General features: G+C 47.0%; 1 protein-coding gene across 2 annotated transcripts in view; it reads right to left on the bottom strand.

Annotated features, from left to right (window-relative positions):
• EHF (ETS homologous factor) overlaps positions 1–20816 on the bottom strand; it is a 102160-nt gene that overhangs the window by 15281 nt on the left and 66063 nt on the right. For both annotated transcript variants that reach the window (XM_085643511.1, XM_085643510.1), the window contains 3 exons: positions 7453–7552; positions 4962–5210; positions 3091–3150 (listed from right to left, as the gene is read on the bottom strand). In XM_085643511.1, coding sequence (XP_085499637.1) covers positions 3091–3150; positions 4962–5210; positions 7453–7549 — 406 coding nt within the window. In that variant the 5' untranslated portion in view covers positions 7550–7552. The remainder of the gene's footprint in view (positions 1–3090; positions 3151–4961; positions 5211–7452; positions 7553–20816) is intronic.

Raw genomic sequence — 20816 nt, forward strand, 5'->3', positions numbered from 1 at the left:
TGGCATCAAACAAATAATAATTATGATTGACACGTATTTCAGCGCTAGCAATGGAATATTGTGTGCCTGCTTCAGGACCACATTATTTTCAAACACAGCTGCAACACGTTTCAATTAGGGCAACATTTATTTAGGTTATGCTAGTTATTGCAAATTGCAAATTGGTATTTTTTGTTGTCTCCTATAATCTAATAATTTTAAGACTCTGGGGCATATTTACTAATAAAATAACGTATCACGGTGTTACGCTAAATTTGGCAATGCCACGCTCGAACTTTTTTAAAATGCAGGGATACACCGTTTTCACAAGAATACTGCTCATCGCTGCGTTTTCCTTGTGCTGGCGCTAAAAAGCTGTCCAGGGCCAGTGCAGGCCCCCTACTGCCATGTTGCAAGGGTGCTTGTGCTGCAGGGGTGACGGTTTATGTGCAGGAAAGGACACCTTCCTGCACATAAACAATCTTTAAAGGTGATTTGCTCTTTCTGTGTGTGCTACAAAATGCAGCACACATGGAATGAGCAAAATGTGAGGAGAAATCAATTTCTCCTCGTATCACCATACTAAGACCAGGTATTCCCTGGCATTAGTTTTTGGTGTAGCCTCAGCCTTGTAAATCTGAGGAAACTACAAAAAGTAATGGGTGTTGAGGTGGAACCCATTGTACGCCCTTTTGCCACAGAGGATTGCAGCGGAACAGGGCATATTTACAAGGTGGTGATAAGCCACATTAAGTTGCTTAGCGCCACCTGGTAAATATGTGAAATGGCCCTAGGCTACCAAAGCGTCAAAAAAAGTGACACTCCATTTTCGAAAGGGTCATGTACTAATGCCTCTATGTATCTTATAATCTTCTCTAAGTTAGATACCAAAGGTAATCTCATCCCTCCAGTTAAGGAAACGAGTGTTCCAGGTTACCTATCCAAGACAGTAATTTTCATTGAATTTAGAATGTATGTCCCTGTGCATTTAATGTAGACTCGTATTTGTTAGTGACAGACTGGGCGTGGGTATTTGCATCGCCTCCCCATCTGTATCACCCAGTACAAAATCATAGACTTGCAAAACTACATTTTGATGTGTTTTGGTACAATTAAATCAACAGTCTTTTGCTTGTCTTTAGTTTTCCTTGTCCTATGTTAAATCACTGTGATTCATTGAGCCGGTTCAATTAACTTCTTACTTTTAATATTCCATGCACTTTTATGATTATAATCTTATGAATATATGAATTACTTGGCATTGAAAGGCAGTCAATTTTTAGGGGAGTGTTGAGCATAATCCAGTCCAAGACTAAAACTTCTCCTCCCCTCTCCTGTCCTCTCCTCACTTCTCCTCTCTCCTCTCCCTTCCCTCCCATCCCCTCCCTATCTCTTCTCTCCTCTCTTCTCCTCCCCTCTCCCTTCCCACCTCCATTTGTTACCACCCCTCCCCTCACCTCAGCTGCTTTTCCCGTCCCTACCCATCCCTTACCTGCCCTATCCTTCTCTTCCATTCCCTTCCCATTATAGAGTGGTACAAGTGTCTCTTGAGATTGTAAATATCCAGCCTCATACTGAGTAGTGACCTAGTTGGATATGTTCACTTAAAACACCATCATTTTAGGATCTGAGGAATTTCGCTACCTCCTGCAATTCTTTTGGGAGTAAGTTCCACAAACTTGCTCCTCGGTGCGAGGCAGATCTTTTTACCTCTCTGGCATATTTGCTTGCTGGTAGGGACAACAGACACAGGGTTAGAGGAGCAGTGTATATTTGCACTGAATCAGCCATTAGTGCTTACAAAATTTCCTACCTAGAAATGTAGGTTGGCAAAGTAAAAACAATGGTGTGCACCTTGCAGGCAGTTTTAAAGGTCAGCCACCTGGTAGGAGTGCACTTACTTCATCCAAACCAAAATGGGATTAAACTTTTTAAAATCCAGAACCCTCTAAAGCCAGATTTCACAATATACTAAGATCATTGCATAGCTTTTTACAGGAAATCATTGATATACGGACAAGGGGCCTGATTCACAACGGCAAACTTACACTTTTGTGTAAGCCTACGATTGTTTGCTATTTACAAAGAGATTTACGAGTAGTTTTTTTACGATTGCGGAGCCTCCACACAAAAAAGATAGACCTATGTGAAACAGGTCCAAGTATGAAATGTATTCAAATCCCTAAAGCTCTGCTCCATATGTAAAATAACACATCACTGCATGGCTGGAAGTCAAGTTTCACTCTACGGCTCCAATTTCTTTGGGAGGGTTGACTTTCCTGGTCTACAAAATGTCCACACAGCTTACGTAAGCACGTTAGCGAGCAGTGCAGTAGATGTACTGTAGGAATGTTGATAGGGATTCTGTACCAGGGTTGGCATGCACATTCACCCCTTAATTTGTAAAAGAACAAGTGCTGGCAAACAAAGCTGTTGTCTGAAGCCTGCCTCTGGTACTGTCAAATGCCAGGTTTTCTGACTAACAAGGATGTCTAGTCTTGATTCCAACACATCCACCATGATTCAATTCCTACCCCTTAAACTCACTCTTGCAGGTTTTGTTTCATCCCTGCTTTCTCGCTTGGTCACTATTTTTCCATCATTCACTTCCTCCTTCTTTCACCCTTTCCTGTCTTTCTTTCTCTCTTGTTTGAAGTCTAAGGGCCTGATATAAGTGTCGGCGGACGGGTTACTCTGTCACAGCAGTGACGGATATCCTGTCTGCCAAAATATAAATTTCATAGGTTATAATGGGATTTATATTTCGGTGGCCGGGATATCCGTCACCGATGTGACGGAGTGACCCCTCTGCCGACTTCTAAATCAAGCCATAAGACTGATTTTGAAAAATAAGCCCTGGTCCCCAAAAGTCAGTGCTGCTGTGTTCCACCTGCAACCATCAGCACAAATTAAGCCCTATGCGCCATGGACCTCATCAGGGGAGTAACTCAGGCCCCTGTAGCCCCTGCAGTGCAGAGAGACTCACAACACTTCACGGGACCCCACTCAGCCTGTGAGCTATGGGAGACTCGGGACCCATCATCTTAGTCTGTAAGAGCGGCCACGTCATTTTGTGTTACACCGTTACATATCATCTAGGCCAGTGCTTACCTGTGTGTTCAGATTTAACAACAGCATTCAACGTCTGGAGCATCTGACTACCACACTGACCTAGCAGACGAATGGAAAACAGGGTTAAATACACTGACTTACACCTTCAGCCAATCCTTAGGAACGTCATACTCGGAACAGATTTAAGAGCATCGAGAGTAGAATGTTTTTTAAAAATGCTTGTCCCTGTGTCTAAAATAAAAAAGTCATACATGTGCACCTTTTGGATTACTCCTTCATTTGGAGCAAATGGATGACTTTCTTGGAATTCACAAAACATTCCTTGAGTACTCATGTGATGCTGCAACTCTTGCACATTTCTCAGAGGACACACATGCTTCAACAAAACATAGCAAGTATATATTTGCCCAAATCTAGTAAACCTATTCAAGCCAGTGCCACTGTGCAGGAGGCTGTGGATGGAATGGGGTGAGTGAAATAAAAATCACAGTTCCAGTGCACTGCATTTTAATTTCTGTGTTTCATGTGTGTGTTGACTTAAAACACTTACCCTTTATTTTCACCTTGCTGTGCCCCCTGAATATCGAAGCCAGACTATTGGAGCATACAAATATTAAGAACAAATATTGAATCCAAAATAGCAAAACGTAAGTATACATTTTCTAACTCCGCATATATGTACCGTGACGATATATATATCTTCAAGGTGCATAGATGTGGAGTTAGCAATAGTAAACCTATTCTGCTATATATACAGTTACCTTTTGATATTTTGGCCCTAGATAGTCTGTTCAAGATATTCTAGCATCTCAATGCGATAAGCTTGCCGTTTTATTATTTAAACAGTGTCCATGCAGCAGTCGGTCAGAGGTTCACTGCCTCCCGGTGTCATCATGATACACTGCTGTGAGTTGTGACTGAGATGCAGTTCCACTGTCCCCGACCTTCATCCTGAGAAGGAAGGTAGCTGTGCAAGAGGAGTGGGCAGGCTTGTGAACTCTGACAGGAGTGCATTCATTAAGTCACTGAGGCCGGCTCTCTTACATACAGTACCAAGGTATGGTGTTAGGCCACTCCAATAGCCGTGGCAGATGTGTACTCCCGACATGCAAAGAGGAACTAGCAGTAGAAGGAGTAACATCAGTGTTATTATGAACGACTGACTTGGTGGAGTTGTTTGTGTTTTTCACCGTTCTACTAATACTTATAACAATGATGAATCTCATCTTTCTCATAATCGCATTTCATGTTTTAGTTACAAAGAGTAGAGCTTTTCAATAAACATTTAAAAATGCAATATCATTTCTTTTCTTTGTGAACGCCTTGGGCATGCTACAGTAACAAACGAAAGGGTTATATCTGTATCTACGATTGCTTGGGAATCAGAGTGCTCATGTCATGAGTGATGTAATATGTGAGGTAATCGGCAGTGCCTTGCGGGGGCCTAAGTTATAGTTAGCTCAGGTAACTATAACTGCTGAATTTCAATGGTTTTGTATGAGTGAATCTGAGCCTAACTATAACATCCTTATAACCTTTGTTTTTTTCAGTAAATTTCAAAGACTTTTTTTTCTATTTTCTAACTATAACTTCCCGGTAACCTTTGGCTTTTTCAGTGATTTCTGCATTTTTTAAAAATTCTATTTCTTACTATAACAACCCTGTAAGATTTGTTTTTTAAGTGAATACATTATATATATCTATATATCTATCTATCTATATATATATATATATATGTATGTATATATATTTATATATATATACATACATATATATATATATAGATATATAGATATAGATATATCCAGGTCTGTTGAACGGTAACCCCTACATGATCAAGGGTGTCGGGAATTTCAGACTGCACCTCTCAGATATGGCGGGCAAGCGTGAAGCCAGGCGGGTATACTTACCATGCCACTTCAGGCTCTGGATGCTGTTGTAGAGAAGATGGCCTGCGGATCCCGCTGCCTGGGTGAAGTCTTGCAACGTCATGCTGCATAGCCGCTCTCCGCAGATGTCGAACTCTTGGAAAGGGATGCAGCTGGCGTCCATCTGGTTGGTGTCCAGAAGGTGCTGAAGCCACTCCCACACCTGGAATTTTGTCCAGTACTGAGGGTGCAGCTCGTGCCATTGACTGTCTCCAAAGAAACTTGTTGAAACTGGAAATGGACAGAAAGGCTTTCATTATATTTAGGTTCTAGTCTGGATCTTCTGGTTCAATGCCAATTAAGTGCACTCGCTATACTATCGGGAGCCAGCGAGATACCACGGTTAGTTAATAGCCCTGATTCAGAGACCTGTGTGTAATGTTTGGTCAATGAAAGACTGAAACAGGGTCTAACTGCTGTTAAGATACTTGTTTCAGCCTTTCATTCTTCTGATGTCGATAAAATAACTATCTTTGAGTGAGGCAATACTAGTGTCTATTATTTACAGAATTTTAAACTTTATGCCCACAGAAGCCTTAGCGGATGAATATTATCAATTAATACAATATTATTCTTTTTCTGAAGGACATTGGTAGCAGAACTGTTTCTGCTGTAGCATTTAGCTTTTAATATATAACGCAATATATAACGGCTGCATCTCACATCTGGCCACATGCATTCCCAGTTTATAGATTGGAATATCTAAGGTACAAATTCTGGTTTACTATTCTGACCAAACTGTGTGATCCTGAGCAAACCACGTCTCCTTGTGCTTACTCACAGCTAATAATTAGGAGTAGCCAGCGGCGCCATAGCAGTGAGGGTTAGACAGTAAGATTTATCAATTAATGCTGCAGGCATTCAACAGGGGAACAGTGGCAGGACTATAAAGGACTGTCTCTAAAAATTCAGAAACCTACTTAGTAGTAATGTAATAAAAAATATCTTATTATTTTTTCAAGCAGCCTTTGGAATTGCACTGTTTTTGGTGAATGTTAACTTAGCTTGTAATGAACTGTATGTAGCTTTGCAGCTTTTTTTATTCTACGAATGCAGATTTGCGAAACTGCTATCAAATAAACGTCTTGCCAAGTCTGAGATACTTATTTTCTGTTCCGCTTTCCATAAATCGCGCGTAGGAACGTTTGCAATATGACGTCAATTAACTTCAGGTGCTGCACCCGGCTTTCTCTTTCATACCCTCTGGCGGTGCCCTTCCTTGGAGTCAAGAAACCATTGGCAGAAACATAGTAACAGCCTCTAAGAGTCATGTTTACTTTCTCAGCCTTTCAACAGAAGCTACGGGTGGGACAAGAGCTCAAATGTCGTTGGGCTCGAAGAGTGTGTGATGACACTTCCGCTTCCCCGGCAACAGAGTAAGTTCACGCACGTGACTCCAAGTCCTGAACGAAAATATGTTGGAGGCTGTGGAAATTACCACTGCACTTCTAAAGTCATTTGGGTTCGCACAGTCTGGCCCAGTTCAGAAAAGATAGAAATATTATGAAATATCTAGTAAAAATATTTATTTCATCATTGAAACTGACATATAGGTACAAAATAGTGAACAAGAAATTTATATCTAGAACATTACCGAATAAATACAAAGATTAAAATATATCATAATTAACGGAAAGATTGTGAAATGTATTGGTAGAACACAATGGAATAGAGATAAAAGATAAAGATTAAAAAATATTAAAGTGGATACTAAGAGACGAGATGTATAGAGAGATTAATATTGAATACATAAAAGATTAAAGGCTGTAACGATTGATGGAGAAAAATATATTAATACAGAAAGACTAACAACTGCAGTTTATAAAAAGCAATACCATCTAATCTTGAAATAAATTTTCTTTTCCCACAATATAGAGGCAATTTACAAAGTGAGTGCTACCACTGTGTTTCCACCTGAGCTGTCCATCGACCACGAGTAGTTAATAAAAATAAAAAGATTCTCGCTAGATAATGAAAGTCTAAGGACCAAATTTAGAGTCAGGAGGATGGGTTGATCCGTCTCACTGAGGCGGATAATCCGTCCACTTTATGGCGAGCGCCACAGGATATAAGGCACTTGTAATATGGCAGACGGGATACCCGCCATGTTTGTGATGGAGTAACCTCTCCCCCAAGCTCTAAATCATGCTCTAAGTCTCCATAGAATATAACTAGCCAAGCAAGATCACAGCACGTGAGGCCCACTTGACGCGTTCCATGGACAATGGTAATCTGGTATCACAAAGGGAATCATTAACAGGCACCACATCTCTGTCCCATGTACGGTGCTGGTATGCTGGATAGACAGACTGACAGACAAACATGCAGAGATGTAACCCTTAATAGTAGCACTCTACTACTCAATTTACGTTGCGGCTATCCATTAAACTCTAGATAGTCTGACAGATACACAGAGACATCGACAAATGGACAGACAGATGAAGAGATTTATAGCTAAATTGGTGAATCCTACCGTCACACGAGGGATATCCATGTGACCAGGAAGCCTGATGGCCCAGCGGATTGCTGCTTGAGTTTATATTCATAATGCTGCTTCCCTGCAAAATCATGTTCTGTAAGAGAAAAGGGTGTAACAACCACTTAGTCAGTGTTCTAAAGATTCCTCTTCATGCAGTGCTGTCTCCAATTGAGGTAAGAAAAGTGTGTTCATAAATTACCTAGGGAGTAAACTGTGTCGTGAGACCAGGGAAAGAAACAATGCTGGTCTCTCAGCTTCTCTTTATCAGAAACATTGTCTATTGCACGTATTTCCATATCAAATTGTAGTTTGCATAACACTGGGTACTAAAGCTTGGCATTGGTACAGCAGGGAACAATTACTTATGGTACCAGTGAAAAACGATAGTCCTCGTTCGAGTAATCCTGCAGGCGGAAACCTGGAAAGATCCCAAATGCGCAACACAACAAACCAAAGAACTCAGTGGGACTCTTAACAGCATAGATTACTCTTGGACACCCTCTCCCTCTAACCATCGACTATGCTCGGACGCAAGCCCTTCCCGCAACCAATGTGTGGGGTAGGAAGGTGTCAGCTAACCTTGTACACTAACCTCCCCCGATCTAGGAGACATGGCAGAATACGATCGACTACCCTTGGACATAGGTCTCAGTCAACCATTGTCTAGAACAGATTCACATCGATGACCCTTGCACACTAGCTCATGCCAACCAAGGGCAGGGGTAAGGCAGGATATTTTCGACTACCCTTGGAGAAAGGGTAGTTCCCCAACCTGTGTGTAGAGCAGAAAATCATCGACTACTCTTAGGTACATGCCACCTGAAGCAGTACGTAGGGCTGAAAAACACTGACTACCCTTCAACACGATCCCAAAACCAGAGAGGAGCGAAGAATACCATTGACTACCCTTGAACACAAGGCCCTACCCAAACTTGTGTCTGGGCAGAGATGTGCCAGGCGACAGTGCGATTTACTATTAGCCGAAAGGGCAGGGCACCGGCTGCAATATGTCATCTGTGTCCCCTCGTACAGAATTGGCATATATATACTAGTTATTCTTTCAGACCCCAAAGGAACCCCTTCATTAACTGCCTCGCCTCCCTGGTTTCTTTTTTCCATTGCCTGCTGTCCTTTGAGAGTTATACAAAAGTAACAGTTGGTTCTGTCGGGTGAAAATTATTTCTTAAACAATTGAACCAATCATTGGTTTATTCATAGAAAAACAATTAGTCATAAGCAACACACACAAAGACCATATGGGGTATTTAAGAGTGTTATAAATTGCGTCATTTATAAATAATGAATGGAAAACCATGCACACCTGAATTTATACAAATGTAGACAAGGTGAGGCGTGCCTTAGAGGTAAACGTCACCTAAACTGGGACGTGTAGACAAATGAAGAATGCACTAATCGAGTTGAGTAGTGTCCCTCTAAGCACAGCCGAAATTGCAACAAAGTTGCAGAATAAACACTGTTCAAACTCAAAGGTAAACTGACAAGTTGTTCATTGTTGTTATATTCCTCGTTTTTTATTCACGGGATCTGAAATTCATCAAAGTCATTTATAAATACCCAAATTACATTTTGCAGGGCTGTCAAGGCACGCAGTGAAATATAATATGTGACAAGGTGACATGTGGTGCTCAGTGATATGGTGATAGTGCGTAATATATACAGAGTGACTAGAAGGATTCAAGGATTTTAAAGGCCCGAAAAATAGATATTTAAGTAGATCTGCGGACTAAATAAATAACGGAATAGCAATTTAGTTACTATGACTATTTACAATGATTTATTTTAGCTCTGATGCCAGAACTCGTTGATTCAGTGCTTAATAATAGATGAAATAATAAAAATACTGAATCTCTCACTTTGCTCCATCGTTTATTTGTTGGCACATCGTATACTGCTGCCACGGTACCTCTCGTTCCACTAGATCTGTATAGCTCATTCTGTTGACCGTTTCACCTTCCTGCTGCTCCTGCATCTCTGTTCTGCTGCTCCTGCATATTTCTTCTGCTGCTCCTGCATCTCTGTTCTGCTGCTCCTGCATCTCTATTCTGCTGCTCCTGCATATTTCTTCTGCTGCTCCTGCATCTCTGTTCTGCTGCTCCTGCATCTCTATTCTGCTGCTCCTGCATATTTCTTCTGCTGCTCCTGCATCTCTGTTCTGCTGCTCCTGCATCTCTCATCCTGTACCAGCTCTCATTCGCTGCTCCTGTAGCATGAATCATATATTATTCTACAAGAGCTCCCACTCGCTGCTCCTGCTTCTCCATTGTGCTGCACCATCATTTATTATTCTATGTGAGCTCCCACTCGCTGCTCCTGCGTCTCCATTGTCCTGCACCATCATTTATTATTCTATGTGAGTTCACATTCGCTATTCCTGCGTCTCCTTTGTGCTGCACCTTCATATATTACTTTACACAAGCTTCCATTAGCTGCTCCTGCGTCTCCTTTGTGCTGCACCGTCATATAACATTCGACATGAGCTCCCACTCACTGCTCCTGCATCTCTGTTCTGCCGCTCCTGCATCTCTTATCCTGTAACAGCACTCAGTTGCTGCTCCTGTAGCATGAATCATATATTATTCTACAAGAGGTCCCACTCGCTGCTCCTGCGTCTCCGTTTCGCTGCACTGTCACATATTATTCTACACAAGCTCCCATGGGCTGCTCCTGTGTCTCCAATGTGCTGCACCATCACTTATTATTCTACGTGAGCTCATATGAGCTGCTCCTGCGTCTCCACTGCGCTACACCATCATATATTATTCGAGAGGAGCTCCGATTCGCTGGTCCTGCGTCTCTTTTGCACTGCACCTTCACATATTACTCTACACAAACTCCAATTAGCTGCTCCTGCTTCCCCTTTGTGCTGCACCGCCATATAATATTCTACACGAGCTCCCACTCCCTGCACCTGCGTCTCCGTTTCACTGCCGCTTCATATCTTATTTGACACAAGCTCCCACTAGCTGCTTCTGCGTCTCTTTTGCACTGCACGTTCATATATTATTCTATATGAGCTCCTATTAGCCACTCCTGCGTGTCCACTGCGCTGCACCTTCATATATTATTCGAGATGAGCTCCGAATAGCTACTCCTGCATCTCCAGTGTGCTGCACCTTCACATATTACTCTACATGAGCTCCCATCCATTATTCTACATGAGCTCTGATTAGCTGCTCCTGCTTCTCCTTTGTGCTGCACGACCATATAATATTCTACACGAGCTCCCACTCTCTGCTCCTGCGTCTCCGTTTCGCTGCCCCTTCATATCTGATTGGACACAAGCTCCCACTAGCTGCTTCTGCGTCTCTTTTGCACTGCACGTTCATATATTATTCTATATGAGCTCCTATTAGCCACTCCTGCGTCTCCACTGGGCTGCACCTTCATATATTATTCGAGATGAGCTCCGAATAGCTACTCCTGCATCTCCAGTGTGCTGCACCTTCACATATTACTCTACATGAGCTCCCATCCATTATTCTACATGAGCTCCGATTAGCTGCTCCTGCGTCTCCTTTGCGCTGCACCACCATATAATATTCTACACGAGCTCCCACTCCCTGCGCCTGCGTCTCCGTTTCGCTGCCCCTTCATATCTGATTGGACACAAGCTCCCACTAGCTGCTTCTGCTTCCCTTTTGCACTGCACGTTCATATATTACTCAACACAAGCTCCAATTAGCTTCTCCTACATCTCCTTTGTGCTGCACCTTTATACATTATTCTATACAAGCTCACATTAGCTGCACCTGTGCCTACTTTGCGCTTCACCATCAATTATTATTCGACACGAGCTCCCATTCGCTTCTGCGGCGTCTCCGTTGCGCTGCACCTTCATACATTATTCCATATGCGCTCCCATTTGCTGCCCCTGCATCTATATTCGGCTGCACCTGCGTTTTTGTTGTTCACCACCTGCATTTCTTATTCTGTAGCAGCATCAGTTGTTCCTCCATCTCTTATACCGCTCCACCTGCATCTCTTAATCGGTTGAACCTCTCACCAGTATGATGCACCTGCATCTCTTTTTCTCTTGCACCTCTCCCCAGTATGCTGCACCTACATCTCTTAATCTGTTGCACATCTCACCCGTATGATGCACCTGCATTTCCTTTTCTCTTCTACCTCTCCCCAGTATGGTGCCCCTGCATCTCTTAATCTGTTGCACATCTCACCCGTGTGATGCACCTGCATTTCCTTTTCTCTTCTACCTCTCACCAGTATGGTGCCCCTGCATCTCTTAATCTGTTGCACATCTCACCCGTATGATGCACCTGCATTTCCTTTTCTCTTCTACCTCTCACTAGTATGGTGCACCTGCATCTCTTAATCTGTTGCACCTCTCACCAGTATGATGCACCTGCATCTCATTTTCTCCTGCGCCTCTCCCTAGTATGGTGCACCTGCATCTCATTTTCTCCTGCGCCTCTCCCTAGTATGGTGCACCTGCATCTCTTTTTCTCTTGCACCTCTCACCAGTATGGTGCACCTGCATCCCTTAGTCAATTGCACCTCTCACCAGTATGATGCACCTGCATCTCTTGTTCTCTTGTACCTCTCACCAGTACGGTGCACCTGCATCTCTTAATTTATTGCACCTCTCACCCGTTGATGCACCTGCATTTCATTTTCTCTTCTACCTCTCACCAGTATGGTGCCCCTGCATCTCTTAATCGGTTGAACCTCTCACCAGTATGATGCACCTGCATCTCTTTTTCTTTTGCACCTCTCCCCAGTATGCTGCACCTACATCTCTTAATCTGTTGCACATCTCACCCGTATGATGCACCTGCATTTCCTTTTCTCTTCTACCTCTCACCAGTATGGTGCCCCTGCATCTCTTAATCTGTTGCACATCTCACCCGTATGATGCACCTGCATTTCCTTTTCTCTTCTACCTCTCACTAGTATGGTGCTCCTGCATCTCTTAATCTGTTGCACCTCTCACCAGTATGATGCACCTGCATCTCATTTTCTCCTGCGCCTCTCCCTAGTATGGTGCACCTGCATCTCTTTTTCTCTTGCACCTCTCACCAGTATGGTCCACCTGCATCCCTTAGTCAATTGCACCTCTCACCAGTATGATGCACCTGCATCTCTTGTTCTCTTGTACCTCTCACCAGTACGGTGCACCTGCATCTCTTAATTTATTGCACCTCTCACCCGTTGATGCACCTGCATTTCATTTTCTCTTCTACCTCTCACCAGTATGGTGCCCCTGCATCTCTTAATCTGGTGCACCTCTCACCAGTATGAAGCACCTGCATCTCATTTTCTCTTGCATCTCTCTCTAGAATGGTGCACCTGCATCTCTTTTCTCTTGCACCTTAAATCCAGTATGATGCACCTGCATCTCTATTTCTCTTGCACCTCTCACCAGTATCGTGCACCTGCATCTATTTTTCTCTTGTACCTCTCACCAGTATGGTGCACCTGCATCTCTTAATCTGTTGCACCTCTCACTCGGTGCACCTGCATTTCATTTTCTCTTCTATCTCTCACCAGTATAGTGCACCTGCATCTCTTAATCTGTTGCACCTCTCACCCATATGATGCACCTGTATCTCTTTTTCTCTTGTACCTCTCACCAGTATTGTGCACCTGCATCTCTTTGTCTCTTGTACCTCTCACCCGTATGATGCACCTGCATCTCTTTTTCTCTTGCACCTCTCACCAGTGTCGTGAAACTGCATCTCTTTTTCTCTTGCACCTCTCACCAGTATGGTGCACCTGCATCTCTTTTTCTCTTTCACCTCTCATCAGTATGGTGCACCTGCATCTTAAATTCTGTTGCACCTCTCACCAGTATGATGCACCTGTATCTAATTTTCTCTTGCACCTCTCACCAGTATGCTGCACATACATCTCTTACTCTGTTGCACCTTTCACCAGTATTATGTACCTGCATCTCTTAATCTGTTGCACCTCTCAGCAGTATGATACACCTGCATATCTTTTTCTCTTGTACCTCTCACCAGCATGGTGCAACCACATCTCTTAATCTGTTGCACCTCTCACCCGTATGATGCACCTGCATCTCATTTTCTCTTGCACCTCTCAACGATATGGTGCACCTGCATCTCTTTTTCTCTTGTACCTCTCACCAGTATTGTGCACCTGCATCTCTTTGTCTCTTGTACCTCTCACAAGTATGGTGCACCTGCATCTCTTAATCTGTTGCACCTCTCAGCAGTATGATGCACCTGCATATCTTTTTATCTTGTACCTCTCACCAGTATGGTGCGCCTACATCTCTTAATCTGTTGCACCTCACACCCGTATGATGCACCTGCATCTCTTTTCCTCTTGTTCCTTTCACCAGTACGGTGCACCTGCATCTCATAATTTGTTGCACCTCTCACCCATTGACGCACCTGCATTCCATTTTGTCTTCTACCTCTCACCAGTATGGTGCACCTGCATCTCTTAATCTGTTGCACCTGTCACTAGTATGAAGCACCTGCATCTCATTTTCGCTTGCATCTGTCTCTAGTATGGTGCACCTGCATCTCTTTTTCTCTTGTACCTCTCACCAGTATGATGCACCTGCATCTCTTTTTCTCTTGCACCTGTTCACCAGTATTGTGCACCTGCATCTCTTTTTCTCGTGTATCTCTAACCAGTATGGTGCACCTGCATCTCTTAATCTATTGCATCTCTCCCCAGTATGCTGCACCTACATCTCTTTCTCTGTTGCACCTCTCACCAGTATGATGTACCTGCATCTCTTTTTCTCTTGTACCTCTCACCAGTGTGGTGTACCTGCTTCTCTTAATCTGTTGCACCTCTCACCCGTATGATGCACCTGCATTTCATTTTCTCTTGCACCTCTCACCGGTATGGTGCACCTGCATCTCATTTTCTCTTGCACCTCTCACCAGTATGGTGCACCTGCATCTCTTAATCTGTTGCACCTCTCACCCGTATGATGCACCTGCATCTCATTTTCTCTTGCACCTCTCACCATTATGGCGCACCTGCATCTCTTACTCTATTGCACCTCTCACGAGGTTGGTGCACCTGCATCTTTTATTTTCTTGCACCTCTTACCAGTATGCTTCACCTGCATCTTTTATTCTCTTGCACCTCTCACCAGTATGGTGCACCTGCATCTCTTATTCTCTAGCAGCTCTCATTAGTCTCTCCTCGTTTCTGTTCTGCTGAACCTCTTGAGGTTCTGCAGATCACCCGTCCTGCTGCACCTCCTGTTTGGCTGCACCTCTCGTCCTGCTGCACCTCCTGTTCTGAGCCCAGTAAATCCAACCATTGACTCACTCGAGCACTTACCCACTTAGCCACCCACAAACTCAACTCTCCAGCCAATGAAGAAGCACTTTCTTTACCAAAGCCAGACCTACTGTTTTTTCCAATGCTTGTTTCATGTGCTTGAAGCTTAGTATTAAATATAGAACTCAATTGAATGTTGACCGATTCTCGATTGGCGTTTAATGGGTGCAATGTGTTTATACTTCATTAAAAATGTGACTCGCCTGTCTTGTGGACAACACACAGCCATGTACCATCCATATGGGCTCATGATGTATTACTCTGTTGCAGACCTCTAACAAATCCCATGTTTAAATTAACCATCTGTGGATACTGGTCTGATCATATCAATGTTATTTCACTCCCACTTGAATGCAAAACAGTACAACTAAATATAACTAACAACCAATGCGTGTAGTGCGTTTTTTCTTCTATATTTACTAAGACTAAAAGTGGAATACGCTCTATTGATAATGGAGGGGCCCACCCACCTGTCATTTCATCGTCAGTGACAAAACAGGTTTTTCTTAGTTGGCTGTTTAACCTCCCACGTAATTGGCTTCAAGCTTGCTGGATTTCCATCAAAAACAGTACTACATGAAAGGTTCTGAAATTAATGGTGCTGCGGCCAGCTGCCTCTCTGCCACCCTATCCGGAAACACTCCACCTGGACCCTAAAATCACTACAAGTAATATCCTTGTCGCACCCAATCTGCCCTGTGCTAGCGCTAGGTTTCGGTCCTTTTACCTTCTTGGCGCTCTATACTGGAACTCTCTACAACAAAGCATACATTAAGGCTCCTCTTTTCAGGGGTTCAAACGAGAGTTGGAATATTAACAATTTACTGCTAAAAAAAGACTCCGGGGAGTACGCCCTGCCTTGTTAGAAATGTCTCTAAGGGACACATTTACAAAAAACGGACACATCTGTATAGATGCGGCAGTTTCCCTGCGCCTCCATACGAAAAAAACCCTTGCGCCACCATGGATGCGGCGTATTTACAATACAGCGCACTATGGTGCAAGGATTGACAGATGCGTCAAAAATTCTGATGCATCTGTTGACCCAAAAGTGACGCATTGCTGGAGTTGCATCTGCATCTCTTTTTCTCTTGTACCTCTCACCAGTGTGGTGTACCTGCATCTCTTAATCTGTTGCACCTCTCACCCGTATGATGCACCTGCATTTCATTTTCTCTTGCACTTCTCACCGGTATGGTGCACCTGCATCTCATTTTCTCTTGCACCTCTCACCAGTATGGTGCACCTGCATCTCTTAATCTGTTGCACCTCTCACCCGAATGATGCACCAGCATCTCATTTTCTCTTGCACCTCTCACCATTATGGTGCACCTGCATCTCTTACTCTATTGCACCTATTGCATCTAGGGAGACACGTCATGTTGTAAAGCCCTGGGTCACTTTATACCTGAGGCAGGTATAAAGTGACCCAGGGCTTTACAACATGACGCGTCTCCCTAGATGCATCACGTTGTAAATCGGCCGCATTGTTTGTGCCGCCGTTGTGTCAAAAACAGTGATGCAATGGCAGTGCAAGGAGGCTCAAGGGGCTTGTAAATCTGCCCCTAAGTATGTAACCACATCTGCCAACTTGCCAAATTAGACTTTGATATGTAATTTCATGCATGTTTGTCTTCACCAACGAGTCCCACAAAATGGGTGCAAATAATTATTGTGTCAACATATGCAGCAAATGTAGTGGTTAATCTGTAAAACAATCAATGCCAGGGCACTCGTCAGGAGGACATGGCAGCTTGCAACATCCATTGCCCCTGCCAGCGCTGCACTTGCATTACCAACACAACTTCTAACCACCACACTTCTACAAATGTGACATTTCATATTATTTCAGGCCCCTAAAGCTATAATAAAGGCTTGGGCAGCAGGCATTAGTGATTGTTAATGCATAATTGTTAGACGGCGACCTCAGAGGAGCCCGGAAAGGGGTCCTGACTTCCCTGAGTCCCACCCGTGTAGTATTGTAGCCGGGCACTGGCGAGAGATTCCCCAGGGGGAGGAATCTCGCAACTAGGATCGTACTTCAGGCACCACACGACACAGAGAGACCAGACGGGGTATTCTCAGAACAAGCTTTATCAAATAGGTATCACTGCAAATATGTACAAGGTGAGTACGGGCTCAAGAGTCTCGGAAAGGTAGGGGGTAGCGGGACTGTCTCTGGTAACGGTTCAAAGCAGGGACGTATCCGGCGCACAGCTCACAATCCTCGAGCTGGGGGATACGTGGTCGGAGCCGGGGTCCGGCGGGACCGTGAGAGTCTGGGGGAGCCGCGAGTCACTCAGCAGGGCTCAGGTACAAGTTCAGAGGTCTTACGATCTTCAGGGAGCCGCGAGTCACTCAGCAGGGCTCAGGTACAAGTTCGGAGGTCTTACGATCTTCAGGGAGCCGCGAGTCACTCAGCAGGGCTCAGGTACACGTTCGGAGGTCTTACGATCTTCAGGGAGCCGCGAGTCACTCAGCAGGGCTCAGGTGAGTTCCAGTTCCAGGAGCCGCGACCACGTCAGCAGGCTCTCGTTGTTCCAGCGTCGAATCTGGCAGACAGTCCCAGAGCACCCCTTGTTATAGGTCGACCCCGCTTTGATGTCCGGAGTCTGCGCAGGCAGGGGTCTTGTCACCTGGGGGCCGCTTGTCGGGGTTTCCTGCTATTGTCTTTTGATTCCTTCAGGGCCGGGTCGGGAGGAGTCCCAGACACCCAGCAGGCACGGAGCCAGCCCGCAGGGAGGCCGGAGGGCCGATCGAAACCCATCGTCCCAGGGGAGTTCAGAGTTGCGATAGAAACTGCTCCTCCCTCTCTCATCCCCTGGAAGCGTGATGTCCTCCAGCCGGAGTGGCGCCTCGAGGCCCGGGTCGCGCTGGAGCCGGGCGGCCATCTTGTTGCAGGGAGTGGGCACGCGGGCCCGGGGTGGCCGAAAGGAGAGAGGCCATGGACGGGGATGTCCGGGGTTGGTGCAGGTGTCCTGGTGGGAAAGGTCGGCTGGGCCGCGTGCTAGGGCTGCAGGCACCAGGTTTCGGTGGTGCGGGGGCACGGAGGGCCATTCTACGAGGCCGGGTCCAACACGCGTCCCCCCCAGCTGAAAGCCGGAGAGAACTGCCCATCACCTTGGGGGGTTCTCTTCGCTGAGGCGGAAGAACCGGGAGAGGCCGTCAGCGTTGGCGTGGTCCGTACCAGGGCGGTGTTCTACGGTGAAGTCCATTCCCTGGAGGGAGATTGACCACCGCAGTAGCTTGGGGTTTTCTCCTCGCATCTGCATGAGCCATCGCAAGGGCCGATGGTCAGTTTGGACCCTGAAATGAGTGCCGAACAGGTAGGGTCGTAGTTTTTTGAGTGCCCAGACCACGGCAAAGGCTTCGCGCTCTATGGTGCTCCACTTCTGTTCTCGGGGTAGCAGCCGCCGGCTGAGGAAGGCGACGGGCTGGTCTAAGCCTTGATCATTCACCTGGGACAGGACGGCCCCAATGCCATGCTCGGAGGCATCGGTCTGGACTATGAACTCCTTGGTGTAGTCGGGAGCCTGGAGGACGGGGGCCGTGCACATGGCCTTTTTTAGAGCATCGAAAGCTTCCTGGCAGGCAGCCGTCCATTGCACCTTCTTTGGCTGTTTTTTAGACGTGAGTTCAGTGAGAGGGCCGACCAGGCTGCCATACCCCCGAATGAATCGGCGGTAGTAGCCCGTGAGTCCCAGAAAGGCCCGGACTTCCGTTTGGGTGATGGGTGGGTCCCAGGCCAGGATGGCGTCGATCTTTGGCTGTAGAGGAGCGACCTGGCCACTCCCAACTTGGTGCCCCAGGTAGACTACGGATCCTTGCCCGATCTGGCACTTGCTGGCTTTTACGGTGAGGCCTGCCTGGCGCAGGGCGGTTAGCACTCTCCGGAGGTGTTGGAGGTGCTCACTCCACTCTGAACTGAAGACAGCGATGTCGTCCAGATAGGCCGCGCTGAACTGTTCTAGCCCGGCCAGGACCCTATTTACCAGTCTCTGGAAAGTGGCCGGGGCATTTTTCATCCCGAAGGGCATCACGCGGAAGCGGTAGTGCCCATCGGGGGTGGAGAAAGCAGACCTCTCCTTGGCCCCTTCGGTGAGCGCAATCTGCCAGTAGCCGCAGGTGAGGTCGAAAGTGCTGAGGAACCGGGCGGCCCCTAGTCGGTCAATGAGCTCGTCGGCTCGTGGAATGGGGTGGGCATCGGCTCGGGTAACGTCATTGAGCCCCCGGTAATCCACGCAGAACCGGAGCTCGGGGGAGACACCGGGGGCTGCTGCCTTCGGAACCAGGACCACGGGGCTGGCCCAGGGACTGTCAGAGGGCTCGATCACCCCCAGGGTCAACATCTTCGAGAGTTCGGCTTGAATACAGCACCGGACCCGGTCAGGAACCCGGTAGGCTCGGTGTCTCACCGGCGGGCTGTCCCCGGTGTCCACATCGTGAACACACCAGTTAGTGACCCGGGGGGTCAGGGAGAAGAGGTCAGAAAATTGTCTGAGGAGCTGGCGGCAGTCCGCTTGTTGCTGGGCAGTGAGGGCTGGGGAGAGGTTCACTCCCTCCACGGAGCCATCCTGCTCCTTGACACACAGGAGGTCCGGGAGGGGATCCGACTCATCTTCGGCCCCGTCATCGGTGGCCAGCAGGAGGCTCAGTTCTGTCCGCACGAAGTGAGGCTTGAGGCGGTTTACGTGCAGGACCCGGAGGGGATCCCGAGGCGACTGGACGTCCACCAAGTAGGTGACTTGGCTCTTCCTCTCAACCACTTTGTAGGGCCCAGTCCATCGGTCCTGGAGAGCGCCAGGCTTCACGGGGGCCATGACCCACACCTGCTGGCCCGGCTGGAACTCGACCAGAGTAGCATTCTGGTCGTACCAGCGCTTCATTTCTTCTTGACTCGCCTCCAGGTTGGCCTCGGCCAGTTCTCGGAACCTCCTGGTCTGGTTCCGGAGGGCCAGGACATATTGGAACACATCTCGGGGGGTGGTCTGGGGTGCTGCCTCCCACCCTTCCTTAACCAAACTGAGGGGACCTCGGACGGGGTGCCCATAGAGTAATTCAAATGGGCTGAACCCTAAGGACTTCTGGGGGACTTCCCGGTAAGCGAACAAGAGGCAGGGGAGCAGGACGTCCCACTTACGCCGGAGGGGCTCTTCTAGGCCAGCGATCATCCCTTTCAAAGTCCTATTAAACCTCTCTACTAGGCCGTTCCCTTGGGGATGGTACGGGGTGGTGAACTTATAGGACACCCCACATTGTTGCCACAGGGACGTCATATACCTTGATATAAAATTAGTGCCGCGATCGCTCACGACCTCGCGGGGAAAACCCACCCTGGAAAAGATCCCCATCAGGGCCCGGCCCACCACGGGGGCCGTAATGGTGCGCAGGGGAATAGCCTCTGGGTAGCGGGTGGCGTGGTCCACTAGGACCAAGATGAAACGGTGACCTTGGGAGGTGGGGGGGTCCAGTGGCCCCACGATGTCGATTCCGACTCGTTCGAAGGGGGTACTGACGACCGGGAAGGGTTGGAGGGGAGCCTTGCGCTTCCCCCCACTCTTCCCACTGGCTTGGCACGTGGGGCAGGACTTGCAGTGTGCCTCTACCGCTGCTTTCATCTTAGGCCAATAAAAATGGGTCACGAGACGGCTGTAGGTCTTGTCCTGACCCAGGTGACCAGCGAGGGGGACATCGTGGGCTAAGCCCAGGAGGAAATCCCGGAAGCGGAGAGGTACCACCAGTACCCGTCCGGATCCCAGCTCCACTGATTTCTGCTCACTATACAGGATGTTATTCTCCCAATAGATTCGGTGCGTTCCGGTCTGGTCACCTGCGGCTTGGCCCTCGGCCTGGCGCCGCAGCCCGACCAGGGAAGGACAGGTGGCTTGCTCCCGGCAAAATTCTTCCCGGGTGGGCCCGCCCTCGTGGCGCCAATGGGCCAACTCGGGTAGATCCCCCAACTCGGGGACCGGGGCGGGGTCGGATGGTGCGGGTTCGTCGCTGGCGACGGACCCTTCTGATGGGGGAACGGGAGGACCCTCGGCGGGGAC

The sequence above is a fragment of the Triturus cristatus genome, chromosome 3_1, assembly GCF_964204655.1.
Source record: "Triturus cristatus chromosome 3_1, aTriCri1.1, whole genome shotgun sequence".
Classification (NCBI taxonomy): Eukaryota; Metazoa; Chordata; class Amphibia; order Caudata; family Salamandridae; genus Triturus; species Triturus cristatus.